The following is an 18625-nucleotide window of genomic DNA, read 5'->3' as shown; positions in this document are numbered from 1 at the left end:
TGCCTCTGAACTTGCCTAAGCAATAGTTTCAACTAATTAATACATAGATCCTTCTAGCTTTTCCAGCTCTAAGGTTTGCAGCAAAGCTTCTTCCTTACATAGCTTGTGGATGCCAACAGCCTGTGCTGCCTGTTTTGAAAAGATGACTGAACAGACTTGACTTTGAAGAGAAAAGACACATTAAGAATAGGAAGAAGGTGAGTTTTCTTACTGTCCATTGTAGGAAAATGGAACATGTTGCACAGGCCTTGATTTTTGTGTGAATGTTGCCACTGACACAACCTGTTCTAGACTTCAAACTACAGGTTGGCACAATGCAGCACACACTTCTTCCAATCCAGATAGACTAGAACAATTTTTTGCACCAATATTAAGAACTTTATAACTATGCAAAATCAGCACCAATGGTTGGATTAATATTTTAATAATTACACACTTTTTACATTATGAAAATAAATCATAAATAGTGTAAAAATAATTCTGAAGATCAACTTCTCACAAGCAAGAAACAAAACCTCAAGTACAAAACTGAAAGAAAACAAAACAATATTCAACTGAAAAACAAGGAGAAATTTTAATAATAAAAACAAAAGCATGCTGTTTGATTGGGTTCAATTAAGTCAAGACCAGAGGCCACAAGAAAGTGGTAATTAATATCAAATTAAAATGGGTGATTAAAACCTTGCAATTCTTTATACTACTCCTCAAAAGAGGTCTTGTGACATATTTACAGTGCTAAGACACTCAAAATATTTCTAGCATTGATAATATGATGCTGACCCATGTGGTTTTTACCCCCAAGCATTGGAATCCTTGCCAAATTACTTTTCTTTGTATTTTTATCTCTTCTACTTCATTTATGAGACCATTTGCAATACAAAAATAACGGCACATATAGATGAACTTAAAAAAGTAAAAAATACAAATAAAAATATATAATATTTTCCAAAGGAAAAAGTCAGATACATACATCTTAGCAACATTTTTAAAGTTGTGTGATATTTTCCCAAACATGTACAATAATATAAGAATATCCACATATATGTTAACAATATGTAAAACATTCTCCCACCAACCCAACTCTCCATAATACTTCAGAGAAGTGTGCAAGTACCAATGGGATCTGGGAAATTCATACAATTTCTTTTTTAAATAGAAACAAGTAAAACACTAACGGTCCCAGGTTAAGGCCCCCTGCTTTAAAAAGAAAATTCAATTTGTGAGCAGCATTGATAATCAGATGCATTTAAAAACAAAACGAAACAAAAGCAACACTCCAAATCCCTTTTTAAAATAAAAACTCCACTTGTTCTGTATCTTTCTCAGATATGATGGTGGCAGGCACTTGTTTTTAACAGCATTTAATGAATCCAACCACCATGTAAAATTCTTCAATAACAGAGGGTGCAAGAAAACCTTCATTTGTACATTACAACAACATTCACATCCACAAAAGTAAGTTGCAGGAAGGAAAAAAGAATAAAAAATTAGGTGTTAGTTTTAATTCCAGTCATTGAAATAGAATTTTTACAATGACTAAAAATTATACTTTATTTTGACCAGTATCTTTGCAGATATCAGTATTTTAGGTGAGTCTTTAGTGTGAAAATTTAGGAATCTCATTCGGTAAAATACAGAGCTTTAAAAATGTAATTCAAGATGGTCAAGCAGCAGAGATCAGGAAATTTGAAGGGAAAGGTCAACTGCTGCATGCTTTGAACATCTTCAACACATTCAGTAGACTGGAAATATCTCTGGACTTCTTACTGAGATGGTCCTGATTTAGGCAAAACCCACTCTTGAAGTTGATAATATTCCCCTTGTTACTAAGCATAATACCTGCGTCCTTTCTTCTGCATGCCTCAAAGAGCTTTGCAAGGGGAGGCTGCATCACTCTCCACAGCTCATTGCTGGGGATAGGGAGGCACAGCCAAGAGAAAAGCCTTGCGTGGCTGAGCCCAGGTTTACAAACCCAGTTCTGGGGCAGTCAGTGGGACAACTCTCTCTAAACTCCAACGGGATCCAGGACCTAAGTGTGTTTCCTGGTGCAGCCCCCAGCCTTACACAGCACCACCCTCCCACAAGGACCAAAGGTCTGCTCATCTCATTTGGGGTTGCTTGTCTCTTTTACTGGCATAACCAAGTAACTGGTGGTCACATGCACCCCTTCCATGAGGTAATGCTCAGTGGAGCCAATGCTAACTTTCCACACTGTACATCAGTCCTTTTTAAACTCTATACTTTACACATGTGCAGGTATATGGGTTTGATCATTCTGAAACTCAATCATATTACTTACATTGTAGACTAAAAAAATATATAAACAGCTGGATGAAGAGTTTCTGCTTTGCTACACTATCAGAATATGACATCAAGATCAGCAATAAATAAAAATATAAAACAAAAACCCCACAAAACCCAAAACATTGTATCATTGCTCTGCGATTTAACATTTCATGCTTTACTCAGGAAAAAAAAAAGGTGTCCAAAACATCCTGAAAGAAAGCTTCCCCATAGCTAATCTATGAATATGAAAACAAGGACCACGTATGTCAGACATATTCCATATAGTGTTTAAAAGAAGTCTGGCTTCTGTAGCTGGACTTCTGCACAATGTGGTTATAATGCACTGGAGTAACAGGCGATTACAAAACTTTGTATGAAACAAATACTGAAAACTCCCAAAGAAACAAGAATTAATTATACCTGAAAAAGTCAGGGATATATATAGACTAATACCACTACACATTTCTACAACTGAAAAGGCTGGTAGAGGAACTACTGTTCCTGTAACGAACTAAACAAATCATACCTATTTGGAGGAATGCCACTAAAAGATATAACAACACATTGGTGGTTCAAACTATAGCTTTACCATCATAAGAAAAAATATATATTAGCACCAGAAATAGTTGCTTTTTAAACAAAATAAACATGTTGCAAGTCTTCACAAGGTGCTTTTCTTGATGAAATGTTAAACCCAATTCCTTTTTTTACTTTTACTGACCATGCAACTTTTCTAGATATGGTTAAGTTTCTCATCAATTCAATCTGAGACGCAAATATTAACGTCAAATCTATGTATGTAGTTTAACCTTTTGAATTAAGTTGTTTATCTGCTGTTCCTTCATGGTCATTTAAATGGAATGAACCTTTCATGATACAGGACAATAAAAAATCTGAAAAAGTTAAGTAAGATTATTTGGGAAAAACAAAAAGTAAATACCTGGAGGGAATTTAATAAAGAAATTAGATTAATTTACAAGAGAAAAAAGAAAGTGAACAAAGATGCTTAAATGTTTCTTCAGTAGGGTCTCAGTGTCAGGGAGTTAAAGGAGAGTTGAGTATTGACTAACACTTAACAGTAGTGTCTATAATTATTTCCTGAATGACAAAATCATGAACCAAGGTTCTGCTACCTTTATTGATGCATATAGAAATGGATGCCATGAGGGCAGTTTAAAAATACAGGTATACAAACTAAAAAAAAAAAAAAGAAAGTGCTAATGGCAGTATGCATTTAATAGTTCTTTATCTTGTTGCTGTTTCTTAAATGAGTTGTGTTTGTGGACACTCTCAATATGCAGTTGCTAAAACATTCAGCCAGATAACAAACATTCTACTTGATTTTGCATGTAAATACTTTGAGGAACCTTTAAAAAATATTTAATTTTAGTCCATGATTGGCAGTATTTGATATCTTAAAAAAAATTCAAATTCTAGTCTTCACATCTACAATATACCTAGCTAAATGTGCCAAGTCAGGACACGGGCATAAGAGACTCTTCTCTGTTAGGTGGACAGCTGGCTCCTCAGCCTGTTGTTTTTTTGAGATAGTGCTTCTTAAACAAGCAGACTAAAAGGGGCAAGTCAGAGGACTTACACGGTGCTCTTCTTGTCCTCTTTCTGAAAGGTCCTCATTTGCACTTACTGCTATAGCACTCTGATTATTAACATTTTATATTCAAACCACGCTGTGTGAAGGCTTTTACTATTGTAATCATGACTATTCAGAGAGGTTAATATTTGCATCTCTGAAAATTCAGGCAAAGAAAAACATTATCTTATATCTGTGAACACCTGTTTATTTCTTGCTATTGGAAAGATGGAATTGAGCGGCAAATATATATGTATTCAGTATATATATCTATATAGTGTCAGAATTTTGTTTTTATTAGTAAGATACCACTAGTTGTAGGCTGCCAAATTAATTTTTAAGTTTTAAAAATCTGGTTTTTCCTCAATGAAATGCTAGGTTTGACTTCGATATACCTAAATGACAGTAAAGATTCATCAAAGTGGCATTTCCATTGATCTGAGACTGTGAAGCAGTACAAAAAGCGTGACCACAGAAGGTCCCCATCTACACATGATTCAGAAATGATGGAGCAAGGAAAAATGTGCATTCCAAGAAGGGCATAAGGTGCCCACACATGAATGGAGACAGGCTGTCTTCCTCAACTTCAGTTTTGGTCTACATATGAAAGACAACTCTCAGAAAAGTAACTAAAAAAGTTTTTGATGATCCTGCTATATACATTAGGAACAGAAGTGATATAAAAAGAATTTCCATCTGCCAAATATGGCACCATTTCTCATAAACCAGTCCCTCAAACTAACTTCAGTGCACCATATGAAGACTCAAAACTGGAAAAAATACCTCATGGCAAAATTAAAAATGTGCATGAATTATGTATTTCTAGCAATAAAAAAAGTGGAGAAGGAAAGATTTACCAATGTTTCTCTAGAAAGCTAGTCGTCTGAATAGAAATGGAGAAATATTAACACCTATAACAGTGTAGTGCGACAGGTGTGCAGTGGTAATCACACAGAATTGTTTCTCTCCATTGTCTTTTGAGTAATAATGTCCACTAAAGTCACTGTAACAACATAAAAGGAACAAGATTAACAAATCAGTCTGTGAAACACAAAAATAAACTCTTTCTTTTCTAGACTTAAAGGCTTCAAAGACTTTGAAATAGAAACTGTTAATACTGAAACAAGATGAGTATGTGGCTTGAAGTATTTTCCTCAATGCCATCATCACAAATGTTGAATAGATTACTGAAATGCATTCTTTATGGCAACAGTTACAGGAAAGGAAACAAAATTAACCATAGCTTCCAAAATCCTGCAGAAAAGTTCAGCTAGTTTTGTGTAATTTAAAGTGAATAACCTGAAAACCACACCATGGTACATACATCTACGGTCAGTTCCATTTTAATCCTCCTCTGGAGGATGATCCAATTCATCCCCACCTCAAGAATGCTTTTTCCTCCAGCAGTCCCAAAATACAATATGCAGAGTACATACTCTGTCCATCCTTGAGTAAGGTTGAGAAGCTTCTGGTCTCAGGCAGTGTCTGCCATCAAATGATCCCTGCAGCACCTCTGCAACCTTTTCAAACAACCCACAGAGAAGTCTGGTTTCTTCTTCAAACTTCTTTCCTTCTTGATTAAGGACTCGACAGGGCCTATCGTGAATATCTTCACGACCGTGAGCAGTGCAAGGCAAACTGATGCTGATAAACAGGCGCGACCCTCTTTGATCAAAGGGGCCAAGTATCCCGCAAGACTGGAAGCCATCCACCTGCAGCTGGAACTCTATTCCCCAAAAATTCAAGGCCTCTTTCTATGCTCCTCTGGTTTATCTCTTTTTAGCAATGAGCCATGGTGTGACTCCCTTGAGATGACAAAAGGAAATTATTCAGAAGCCGGAATCAAAGGTCACCGTGAGCAGCCATTTAGCGCGTGACGTGATCACACAACAAGCAGGTTTGGCACACAAACTCATGCTTTTAGTTCATACAAGCAGATATGGTATCATGAATCAGTGAAGTATTTAAGATGGACACGGAAGCCAAGTCAATAAACTCCAATGGTAGCTGGTACAGTACATATCATAGAATTTTGCTCTTATTTGGTCACAATTTCTTGTAAACTAGTTCATGGCACTCATTGTCCATGCATATCCACAAGCCAAAATATAAGAATTTACAGAAATATTAATTTCTATTATTGATTGTTGTTTCAATATCTCTCATTAGAGAGACAATCTTTGCAGGTTTACCCTGCAGTATCACCTAACTGCAGATGTAAGTGGAAAAGTACGTATGGACTATTGCAAACAAGTAGAAGCAGCTACATGTAAACATATCTCAGACTTGTAAAACCAAATTTTCAGTTTTCAACTATAAATAAAAGAAGTGGAGCGCTATATACACAACTTCATGCTTGTAAGGTTAGATTCATCACTGCAGAGACAAAAAGAAAGACAGATTAATCCAATTAGTAAGATATTTCAGACATCTATTACAAATAGATAAGGCAGAGTTGCAAATATTTATAGTTATTTCCTCAGCACCAGCTATTCTTCAGAGATAAATGCACCTAGGATTTCACTCATGCTTAATGCTTTTTAACACATTCTATGCCAGTATCCCTCCACCTACATAATTCTGCATGCTATGTTTTTAAATCCAGAGCTGCCTAGGTTAAACCTTTACTAAAATAATTTTGCCAGTTAATATTAATGTTAAAGGAGGATATATTGAAGAGCAGAAAGGTAAGGCAAAGAGAAGGGCAGATTACACTGTTCTTCTCAGTATTCCAGAAGAATGACATAATAAGAGATCAATATAAATATTTGACAAAAAATCCATCAGCTTTTATAATGAATTGGAAGCAGTGATAATGTGCAGAAACCAAAGGATGTGTAAGTCTTCATGTGAAAAAAAGAAAAGTCTTGGACTTTCCAGAAAAAAAACGCCAACTGTTTCTACAATACTGCCTCAATGAATTATTACTTCTACATATATTACAATATTATCACATGAACTACTGCCTGATCTTGCAGCAGGTAGGGAGGTCTGCTCTTGCGTTGCTGGATATGTCTGCCTAGGAGGCTTTGAAGAATATCTTGATATTGTTCAGTATGACTGTGACAGGCATTTCTGTGTGCTAAGGACATACTGCTCCTGAAAAGAAAAAGCTCTACCCATCCTACCTTTTGCCAACAGCCAGGCATTGGTAATCCATCGGGACCCTGTTTTAAAGGGAGGCAAAAAAAAAAAAAAGAGTACAGTTAAGTTTGAGAGGATAGATAATCCGTCAACATCTGTTAAAACAGCCAGAGGACAGAAGGTTTACGCTGCAAAAACATACGTGCACCTCTCTGCTATAAAGATTTGTTTTTCTCTAAATCATTAGAACATCTTCATCATTTTCTTATCACTGTTAGAGCTCAGGCTGCTTATTATTTAAAATATAATCTGTTTTATTCACAACAATCTCTATCTGAATGTACAAGATCAATGAGAAAAAAAATATCACTTTTATCTGGAGGTTATTGTGTTTTAAAGGCCTCTAGTACAAAGATAATCCTGTGATAAGACAGCAAGACTCAAATGTGCGTAGGATCTTTTCACTTTCAATATTAGCTTTTGAATGAAGCAGCAAAATCTTAAGGCCTGAACATACCTTAAGTGCCACAGTGGAAGAAAACATCTGCGGTGGGAGCAGGGCAGTCCAGCAGCACTGTATATTTCAGTGCTTGGACAATACAGTAATTTAATTTCTTCTCATGTGAGAGTCACTCCATTTTTTTTCTGTTGCTACTCTACCTTCACATATCTCCATGTGTCCAGTAAGATCAGGTCCAGCTATTGACCACAGTCACACTGGTTTTCAAGGCCCTAATTCCAATTTAGAAGGCTATCCACGGTTTACCCAGAGAGTTATATGCTCAGAATTAGGAGCAGATATGATGTAACTAGACTATATATGAGCAGAAAAAAGATCAGGCCTTGACATTTTTTAGAATACCAATACTTCATATGTGAATTTACATGTGAAGATAGTGGTTAATGAGGATTTTTTTAATTGCTTGTATGTAGTCCGATGGGAATGGCTTGCTGCCTAAACAAGAGACAGTGCTGCTTGCTAAGCAGCTTATTCTAGCAATTACCTATGAGCAGAATATTTTTCATCCATCAATGATTGCTAGTGAATCTCCAGATATAAATGATAATACAGAGAAATATTTTAAAATTACAAAAGCATGCTTGATTATTCCCAACAAAATATGAGATATGGTTACCATTATTTGGAAGCAAACAATATGGACTATGGAATAATTTTAAAGGACTATGTATTTATGATTAAAAACAACTGACTTCAAATTAGAAGTGCTACAGTTGAAATAAAATCTATTTAATGTAACATTCATCATAGAGAACCGTGCTTAACCACCAAACAATATCAGAACATGCAGATCAAATTTTACTATGAACAATTAAAAAGAAAATCTTCCTTGTATCTTTATGAAATGTGTATGTACTATTCATTTGGGGTTTTCTTTCTTAAATGGAAAAGAGTTCAAACTTACTTTACCACTGAATAAAAATCACTGTTGCCAGATTGGTACAAGGGAGAGGGTCAAGAAGTAGCATTTTAGTACAGGTGGGAACTTGAATTCATGCTAACATAGGGTGGGGAGTGTTGTGTGTATTCCAGGAAGGTAAGTTCCAAGGGTAGGACCATTAAATTGGAGACATTAAATAACAAAGACAGGGTTTGGGCTGCAGACTGTTATCTTCTTACAAACCTCAGGTAAGCTTTTTATTTCCAGATATGTCTGAATACTCTTTGATGAACAGGCCAGACACCAAAAATATTACTTGTGTATGGTCTGGAAGCCAAGTTCCAGCATGGCTTACTGAAAACCTTGATTTTCAGAAACGGTATTTACATAATTCTGTACATGACTCTCACTTTGGTCAAATTGTGAAAACATGCACCTAAGACTGCGGGGATTTGAAAGGAAGTCCAGGGTGCAGAGTAGCTCTAGGACAGACTAAAGTGCAGAACTGAGCCAATGCAGACAAAAGGCATCAGACTTAATTAGAAGTGAACATTGTGCTGGATTTCCACAATGACTTGGGTTCAGGGTGAGTAAGGCAATAGGTATTTTGTGAGGAAAATAACAAACCAACAATTCTCAGGGAAAATGTAGGAAGGATACAAACTTATAAATTACTATGTGATGTGGGAGCAAACTGCTGAAAGTTAGCTTTAAGGTACCAATAGAAATGTGTGTTCTCTCATTGCGGTTATGATCACTTGAAGCAGCTGGTTTGTTCATGCACATGCATGTGTTACGTGAATAATGTAAAGTCAGCTCAGAAAAACATTACTTTACATTAAGAATGGCTGACCACAAACAAAGGAACTGCATGCAGGGTTGGTAGGAAAGAGAAATACTGTACCAATTGGCAAGGGGCATCCAGCCCATCCAGGCCAGGTTGGCCTGGCTCCCCTTTTTCCCCCTTAATTCCACGGAATCCCTGTTGTAAAGATTAACTTGCAATGTTACTGTCAAGGAAATGTCTTCAGTATTGACTTAAATGGAGTGAACAAATAACAACAGAGAGGCAAGAGGAGCAAGCTGACTGTTGTAGTGTGATTTAAACCTGTGGGGCACTGAGTCTGGCACATTCCAAATTTGGTTCCTTTTCAAACAGCTTGGTAGAAATAATGAAAAAAACCACCACCAAATCTCCCAAATTTAGCCCGAAGGTCTTAAGTCTGGTGATTTAAACCAATTTAGGATGTTGACAAACGGAGTCTGCTCCAGAATTTTCAGAACTTGAGATAAAGCTGTGTTAACAAAGGACTACAGGTTCAACAGTAGCTGTGCTTGTTCCTCTCTCCTCATTTCTTATTCCATCAGTTTACAGCAGGATGATCGATCTTCCAATATATAAGTGAGACGTACCAATGGGCAAGGTGCATCTAATCCAGGAGCACCCTGTTCTCCTTTCTCCCCTTTAGGCCCCTTTTTGCCTTTCTTTCCCTTTTCCCCCTGTGGATACAATGGTTTGGATAAAACAAGTTTCATTCTTTTGAAAAAAAATTAAAGAAAGATTGGTTTTAAAGTTTGGGTTTTTTCTTTTTAAGCCAATGGAGAGCTGAAAGGACACTTACCACTGTGTTCTGGTTTGGGTGGTGCATTATGTGGAAAAATAAATTATATGATCACAAGCAAGAACCGCAATCAATCTGTATTAGTTTGTGCTGGTATTTCATATCAGTATTATGAATGTTTTGAAACCTAGAACAGGGCTTGAAAAAATTGATTTCTTGAGACAGAGGCAAATCTGCAAAATCCCCCAATCCACAGTCCAAAAGAAGATGTCTCCTATTTGGTCTAAGTGATACCTCTGGAGTGCACATGCACACAAATCTGAATCTGTTAGCTTCCCTAGAGAATTTGCCACTAGTCAGAAGGAACTTTGTGAGAGCGGAATCCATCAGCACAGTCTTTTGAAAAAAGACCTGTGGCACAGATGCTTCACAGGGATGGTTAGTCTCTGACTCAGTTCCATGAACTTCCATGGTGTCATGTCAAGGGTGAACTTGGCCCAGAGCATCCTTTGCTGAACTGACCTTTTGCACTCTGGTAACAGTGTTTGGAACAAATCCTGCTCTCCATGGTGTCCACAGAAACCCACTGACATCACTGAGGGTGCACTCCTGTCACTCCAAATATAACATGACCATTTCAAACCCTGCTACAGGAATCAAAACACCCAAACTGCTTGATGGAGAGGTGCTATGACACTTTCAATGATTTCATATTGTCCTGGTATCAGAAAGTAATCAGAAGTGATAATTATTCTTTATTTAAATATTTCAACATTCAAATATTCCCTCTACTGCAGGCAATGTTTCATCTACTTATTTTAACAAAATTCAGTCCTTTGATTTCACACTGAGTTTTCTTTTTAAATGTGAAACTTCCAATGCTTTAACTCTGATGGAAATGATTGATTACCCTCAGCAAAGCTACCTGCAAAGATGACCTCACCTTCAAGCAGTATAAGATGTTTAGAGAGTTCATTTTATAATTGATTTCACACCAGTTGATCACAATGGTAAATGAGTTTCAGGTTTGCTCTCAATTTCACAAAAATCAAAAAGGATCAGTTAAAAAAATTAACAAATTGGGCTAGGATTGTAATAAATGGGATAGGAAGGATGAGTAAACCAGGAATATCACAAAGAAATGGGAAAAATAGTCATAGGAAAATTAGTATGACATTGGAGAACCAGCAAGCGAGGTTGTGGCTATTTGGGAGGATTTCATTGGTGAGGAAAAGGGTAAAAAAGACAGAGGAATTGTAAGGAATGAGGGTAGAAGGAGAAGGAAGGAATGCCCCTTTGGAAAAAACAGACAGATTTAGGCGAAGCATAGTAAACAGACATTTAACTTGGTCCACACCAGTACAGAAAGACTTAATCTATTAACAAGAGATAAAATCCATTTTTACACATAAAAAAATAATTATATAAATCAGATTTTAAAAAGGAAGGAAAGCACATTAGTCATTTAATATCATAACATATTTGACATATTTAAATGGAAAAAACTGTTTCATCAACAACACATACTGCATTCATGTCATAATAGAAGCAAAGTTACTTGTCTATCTTTTCTGTGTGCCAAAAAGTCACAGGATATTATTTGGGAAAATAGCAACCCAAACATTACCCTTCTTTATCAAATGATAAGATTATGAAGTAAAAGAAATCTTCACGAGACAAGAACTGTAAATTTGCTAAGTTTCCATCTTAAACCTAGACAGATAGCAGCGTAGCAGAGAAACCCAACAGTTCCAAGGTCAATTCTCATGTTTTTTGTTCTCAGTGTAACACCAATATATTTGCAGTGAATGTATGCAAGCATAAAGCATGGACATACTCCAAAAAGGATTCTGAAAATGGACTGTACAGTTTGGTTTCTGACTCTTTTTCTATTCTTTAAGATTTGCATTTCTTTAACTTGTGTTAAAAGCCAGCAGATATCTATTTAAACTCTCAGTTTTGCAGGACAGATTTATGATCTTATTCAAAGCAATGCAGCAGTCATCTGTGCAGACAATAGTCTGAATTTCCAGAGTACTTTACTACTTTTTCCACAAGACTGAGTTATTTCTTTTTAATCTTTACTCCTTGTCCTCAAGTACAGAGGCCCACAAGAGATATGGAAAATCTACATCTGATGAAGTTAAAAATAAATTCCTTTCTGCTCTTCCTCAGTGCCTAGAGAAATACAAAGTTGTGGCACTTCTGCAACACCTCTCTGGTTGGAACAACCTCCAATCCTCATGTGCACAGATTTTCATCAGTGCAGAGTGTAGGGGAAAAGGATAATGCCTTTTCATTCTCCGTTCAGACACATCATACTCTTCTGTCAAAATTTATAACAACAGACACAACTGTGCATTTGGGACCAGGGGCCCCTTCCCTCCCTCTCCCCACAACACATATCCTAACTTTCGTTAAAAGTTATTCCTTTTTAAAAGACTTTTTTCTATCCATACAAAGAAAATACAAAATCAATTGTACAAATCTTTTTCGTGATGAGTGCTCCTGGACTGTAATTTTATATGAGTATTTACAGATAGAAGGCTTTTAAAAATATTATTACAGCCAAGTCAAGCGGACATTATAATGCAAACACTAACTTGCTTTCACCGTAGCAGAACTGCTGATGCGCTAAAATAAAAACAGCAGTCCAAGTCTCACCTCAAACTGAAGAAGTAAAGATTTATTCCCTGCATATCTATGAAAAAAATAAGCGTCACGAGTTCTCTTTAGAATGTTAGTAATGATACATATTTTTGAAGTGCAATTTGAGTTAAGTTTCTTAACTAGAAACTCATTAATCTCAATTTTGTGATGTCAGTCCAAGAGCCAATACTGTAAGAAATATTAAAAAACCAAGAAATCATAAGATGGATGCTTAACTGGTAAGCTGGTTTATATCTACTGAAATGGGTGCTGTTACACCAATTTGGTCATCGATAATTAGTAATTTACACAAGGAAAAACACTGAGAAAATTTGTTATAATGAAAGCTTTGATTTATTGCATTCATTTGTGTCTTTTGAGAGTCAGCTTTTCATTTGGAAAAAGAACTATTGATGCAGCTAAAGTAATTTTGGTGAAATCAGTTTACTTACATGATACAAATATTCCCCAGTTTCTGAAAAAAATGAGTTAAAACAGCAATAGAAGTCTCTTTCACAGAGCATTCAGCCATATCTTCCCAGACTTTTCACTGGGAAAGAACAACTTCCTTTGCCTTCTAATTTTATTTGAATATTCTGAGAATTTTTAAGGCAGATATTCCACCTCCATTTTCACTCTACAGACTTCCTGGCAATCCTGTTAATCTGAAAGTCCACAAAATAATGTGGGTTTTGAAACATCTGTCACACTAACTTTATTCCAAGCATTCTTCTCAGGAAACAGGCTTTGCCTTTTCCTGAATTTTTAGGCGGATGGAGGAGCAGACTTCTTAGATGATGTGTCCTGCAGCTCATGAGAACAAGTCGTCACAGACAGCCTAAATCACAACTGTACTCCGAAAAGGACCTAGCTGTGCCTGTGGTAGCACACAATTCCCACATGCAATTCCCTCACTCCCTTGCAACTAAGTCCTATTGTTTGACTGATTTGGTCAGCCTCTGGGAACAACAGACTAATATACAAAACCAGCATGCTGGACTAAGGGACATTAAAACACTTATACATCTCAGCTATTCCATTTTCATATCATATAATATTTGTAAAAGTGAACTTTTTATCAGCTTTCCATTTTTAATTCCAGAGATGATGTGGGGGCTCTGGTGACTGGATTTTGTCTGCCTGTCTCTAGCTGGACATGGAAACACAGACTCAGAAGGTCTGGTTGGAAGGGAGTTCTGGAGGTCACCTACTCTAAGCTCCCATCCTGAGTAGGATGATTCCTGACCTTAGATTAGATCAGAGCAGAGCAGACCAGATTCTGCAGTGCTCCATGGGCAGTCGTTCAGCCACCTTTCCTGGGTACACTGTCCCAGTGCCATGCTGCCCTCCATGTGAACAAGGTTTTCTGAACAAGGTTTTCCTAACTGCCACTCTGAACCTCTCAGGAGCAGCTTCTGGTCCTGTGTTTCACCACTTGCCATTACCCAGAAGAGTTTTGCTCCATCATCTTTGTATCTCCCCTTTCAAGTAGTTTGGCCTTCTCGTTGTCAGACTAAGCCAGTCCACCTCCTTCGACCTCTTATATGGGTTATGTTTGCCCTGGAGTTCTGCCAGCTTGGTAGCCTTCTTACTCTCCACTTTCTCAAGTTTTTCTTGAACTGGGAGGCTCAAAAGGCCAGTATTCAAGCAAGCTCACTGGGATTGATTAGAGAGGTGTAATAACTTATTTTTGTCTTCTGGACACAACCTTTCTAATGTATCTCAGTATGAGAAGACACTGTTAAGCTCATTCGATTTGGCACCTACTGTAAATGCCACTTAGCACAAGCTGGCCATCCTGCCAGTCACCTCTCAGAGCTGGCAGTTATCAGTTACACCTTTCTACCGATAACTGCTCTCAAAAGAGAACAGCTGCTCACTTGTGACAGACCTGTGATCTCTGAAAACAGCAAGAGCTCACCATTCATTGTGATTACTCCGTCAGGTCACCCACTGCCTTTACAATACTCATGGACCACCTGCTTAAGCAACAGTTCTGCAAAATCATACCTTACCAGTGATCTCTGAGCCTGAGATAAGCAATATAACAAGGGAGAGAAGGGAAGGATATATTTCACAGTACCCTTTTCAATCCATTCTTGGGAAGTGCTTTGCCTAACAGTATTAAGAAACAGAGATGAACTCCTACACTCAGTGACTGTTTAACCCTGCATCTTGTTTGGGACACCACGATGGGAAATGGACCTAGCATAACCCTGTACATGTCAGCTAGACAAAAATAGATGTAGAAAAAATAGACCTAGAAAAATCACCTGCTGTGTGTGTGGATTTCCATATTAAGTGGCTTGATGTGAATTCTAATTCAGCATTTCAGCAACTGGGCTCTGTGTTGGATAGAAATGGGAGAGATTTGCTTGTGAGCTTTCTCTGCACACCCTAAGTCCTGAATTACTTTTCACTAAACATATTTCCAAGTCACTGTGTCTGGACACCGAAAATGCAGTTAGGCTTTTTCTGTTAACTTCACTGTCTAGCTGGTTTACCAGAATGTAGAATGTATGATTTAATTTCAATCCACAAGTATCACAAAGTACTTAACTGTAAATCAGACATTGCCAAAAATAAAAATTCAAACAGTTCCTGTCTTATCCATTTGATGTGGGACAGGTAGCATGTACAGGCATGGTACAACTAGGATAAACTGCCAGGGAACAGAGCTGGGCTCTTCAGTACAAAATTACTACCAGAATGACTAATGTCATTCTGATGAAATATTTTAGGATTTTCAACAAGAGTAGGATGGATTGGAGAAAATGTGCCTAAAATAAAAAGCTGTACTTCGGGACATGTGGATATTACTATTTCTGTGCATACATTTTTGTGGTTTTTCATGATTTTGCTTAGAATGTATCTGTGACCGGCCTTTTGGCACACAGTAAAAACAAAGGTAAGTTTTAATGGGAAAATTTAGAGCATAAAGACAGCAGAACTGACTAGGCTGGGGAATCAAGCAACAGTTAATAACACTATGGTCACCTTTTCTCCCTTTTCTCCTATATCACCCTTTTCTCCTCGAGGCCCAGGGAAACCCTATGAAAACAAAACGGACAAAGACAGGTTCATTTTTATTCACATGCAGGTTAAGTTTTCAAATATTCTTGGAAAGCATAAAATGATTATTTCACTACATGCTTTGTATATATACGTGTGGACACATACATAGACATGAGCATGAGAGAGAAGTCCAAGAGTTTCGTAGAGGCAATTTGCCAGCTACAGAAAGAAATCATACCACTCAAAATGGCAACAGTCCATGCTAGCATATGTATGTTCTGAAAAAGACTCTTTCAAGTTAGGGATTTCAGCATAGAACTAGAGGAAAAGGCTTACTGAAAACCTTTTTTAGCATGCCAAAGAAAGAGATTATGCCTTGAAATGTATCCATTACAGGTTATGGAATTATTATTCTCTTTAATTAGAATAAATTTACTTAACTGAGTGTTAGTGACTCCTTGTTCTTCTACAAATGAGTCACAAGCCTGAATATTTTCTTAGCAAGCACAGTTTTTCAGCATACTGACATCCAAACGACCAGCTACTTATATTACTAAGCACCACATCTGGTGGTGTCTGTCGATAAGGGCTGCATATCACACAATCTTTGTCCTCTTTTATCATAGAGAAAGAGCAAATGAGGCATTTAGCACACTCTCTGTATGTACTGCACGCACACTAAATGGAAACAAAGGTGTTATGCTCCATAAGCTATTTCTTGGAAGACGCTTACCGACCATTGAGAGCACATTGGTCACAGATATTACTTACATCAAGGCCAGGCTCGCCATCCTTGCCCTGCCAAAGAACCACAGAAACTGCATTAACATCCTAACCCGTGGTACCGACAGCCGGCTTGAGGCCCAGCTTCTGTGCCCCCTCTGCACAGCGACACCCCACGTTGCTGAGGCTGTACACACAGCACTGCTGTCAGTGAAGGACACTGCAGTCACTGTTTAACATTTCCAGGAACTGACAACTTGACTGTAAAATTTTGCTTGACAGTAAAATTTTGTTTGTAGGCAGATTCCAGGACTAATCTGAAAATACAGAAAAGCCTATAATTTTTTAATTTTATTTTTAGTTCACAGGAAGGGGAAACAGAAATTGTATTTTTTTTCTTTCCAATTTAACTCACAGAAGTGACCCTCAGATAAAAAAAGCATGGCAAGCTAATTTAACACTTCATGGAGCCTGAAAACTGTCTCTGGTAACTGACTCCTGATCCAATTAAATGGATCTAATTAAACCATAGGTCTGTATTCCAGCTTACATTAATTAATCAAGCAGATTAGACTGGAGAGCGTATGGAAACATTGCAAGTCTCTTGGAAAGGCTGGTTGTTCCTAGCCAAGCATATTTATATGGTTTCTCTTGCATGAAAGTACAGAAAAGACATATGTACGTGTACACACCTGACCCAGTCATTAGCAGTGTAAACACAGTAAGTCAACTGATTTTATTGGGGATATCCTTGTTAGGCCAAAGGAAGTTCCCTCTCATATTTTAGAAATGGATTATATAATTTAAACGGTTGATTTAAAGCATACCACTTCCACCTACAAATGGGCCACAACGAATTTCTCATACTGCTTCTGGCACAGAAATTAAAACAAAACAGGTCTCTGAAGTGTCAAACAAAATGGAAATATAATGGTGAAGTAGCCTTGCAGTACGGAAATCCAAGCAGCTTATTGAATTAATTAAGAAATTCACATCTTTCCGCAGTTCATCCTGAACTCCTGGCACTCTCACATGGTCCCTGGGCAGCTGATGTCCACAAGCTGCTGAAACAGGAGTACATGTATTCTGGATTTCCTCTCTCTTTCTGACTCATGTCAGATCTGTTTCATTATGTGCATGGGTAGGAATCTAAGACTGTGATACAGACCATTGACCTTGCACTGTCAGGGTTTATTGTCTATCTTCACCTTTTCCAACTAATTCTATTGCTAGGTGAAAAGCAGCCATAAAGCACAGAAAGTTTAATCAAGGACTGATGAAAAGTGCAGTGTGTACAAACTCTGTGCAACTTACAGGCAAGCCGTATGGTCCTCTGGGTCCAGGGTCACCTACAGTCCCCTTTTCACCCTAAGAAAAGGTTACACAACAAGCAAACGAAAACATTGTTGATCTTAGAAATTATCTCTACCAAGTGCTTTAGGTTAAAGTTTATACATTCCTAAATATTTTTAGTGAAAAATATCCAAACTCATTTATTTTTATTAAATGCTTAAGGTGCAAAGAGAGGGTGTGTGTTACTTTCCAGGCAAAATAGCTTTTAAGGTGTATGATATCTACATTCATTTTTAAATACATTAGTAACTGAAAATATTTTTCAAACTGAACTTGCACCAATGTCAATTTTAAGCTTGTAACAGCTGCAACATTGCTCTCAGTAAAAATCTAATGTTGTAATGAAAACTAAGGATATACAGCATCAAGCTTCAACACAGCAGCTGAGATGTGACATAGTGACAGGCAAAAATAATGTGCCAGTCAAAGCTTGTATTTAAGTAGGCAATGCTATTAACAGTGACATTGTGAAGATTATCCTATGCACTGTACTGTGTTGCTAAATGCTCTACTGAATTCTAGATTAGTGATGTAAATACCCTGGTTTATTATATCAAAACTATATTCATGTGGAAGACGAACAAGTAAGTACAGAGATGACTCCAGAAGTTTGATCTCATTCTGCACTAAAATCCACGGAAAACTTACCAGGCGGGGGCTACCAAAATCATTTTGTAAGCTCGATATAGGGCAAACTTTGTCAAATGAAGTGAGATTTCAAGATGATAAATTTCAGGCTGACAGTAGTAACCACCTTTGCTCTCTGATTTTTCTTTATCAAGGTTGTCATGAAGTCAAACTTCCCAAGTCAGCAGCATTACCCAGGTAACTTCAAGCACAGATCCCTGTGAGCCTGTTAGGGAGTCAGGGCTGATACGTAGGTGCGGGCAGCAGTCTTGTTTCAGACTGTGGTGTTCTTTCTTCTGAACAAAATCCATCAGAAAAGCCATACTCTCTTTTGA

General features: G+C 37.3%; 1 protein-coding gene and 1 long non-coding RNA gene across 5 annotated transcripts in view; one reads left to right on the top strand and one right to left on the bottom strand.

Moving 5' to 3' along the window:
* LOC116786331 overlaps positions 1-18625 on the top strand; it is a 59188-nt gene that overhangs the window by 35920 nt on the left and 4643 nt on the right. The window lies entirely within an intron of this gene.
* The window catches only part of COL25A1 (collagen type XXV alpha 1 chain), a 310589-nt gene continuing 292372 nt past the window's right edge, over positions 409-18625 (bottom strand). For all 4 annotated transcript variants that reach the window (XM_032686841.1, XM_032686843.1, XM_032686842.1 and 1 more), the window contains 6 exons: positions 17625-17678; positions 16359-16385; positions 15570-15623; positions 9266-9343; positions 7006-7044; positions 409-6253 (listed from right to left, as the gene is read on the bottom strand). In XM_032686841.1, the coding sequence (XP_032542732.1) occupies positions 6251-6253; positions 7006-7044; positions 9266-9343; positions 15570-15623; positions 16359-16385; positions 17625-17678 (255 nt within the window). In that variant the 3' untranslated portion in view covers positions 409-6250. The remainder of the gene's footprint in view (positions 6254-7005; positions 7045-9265; positions 9344-15569; positions 15624-16358; positions 16386-17624; positions 17679-18625) is intronic.

This window comes from Chiroxiphia lanceolata, chromosome 4 (assembly GCF_009829145.1).
Source record: "Chiroxiphia lanceolata isolate bChiLan1 chromosome 4, bChiLan1.pri, whole genome shotgun sequence".
Taxonomy (NCBI): Eukaryota; Metazoa; Chordata; class Aves; order Passeriformes; family Pipridae; genus Chiroxiphia; species Chiroxiphia lanceolata.
The sequence above is the reverse complement of the archived record's forward strand: the minus strand, read 5'-3'. Positions and strand labels throughout refer to the sequence as shown.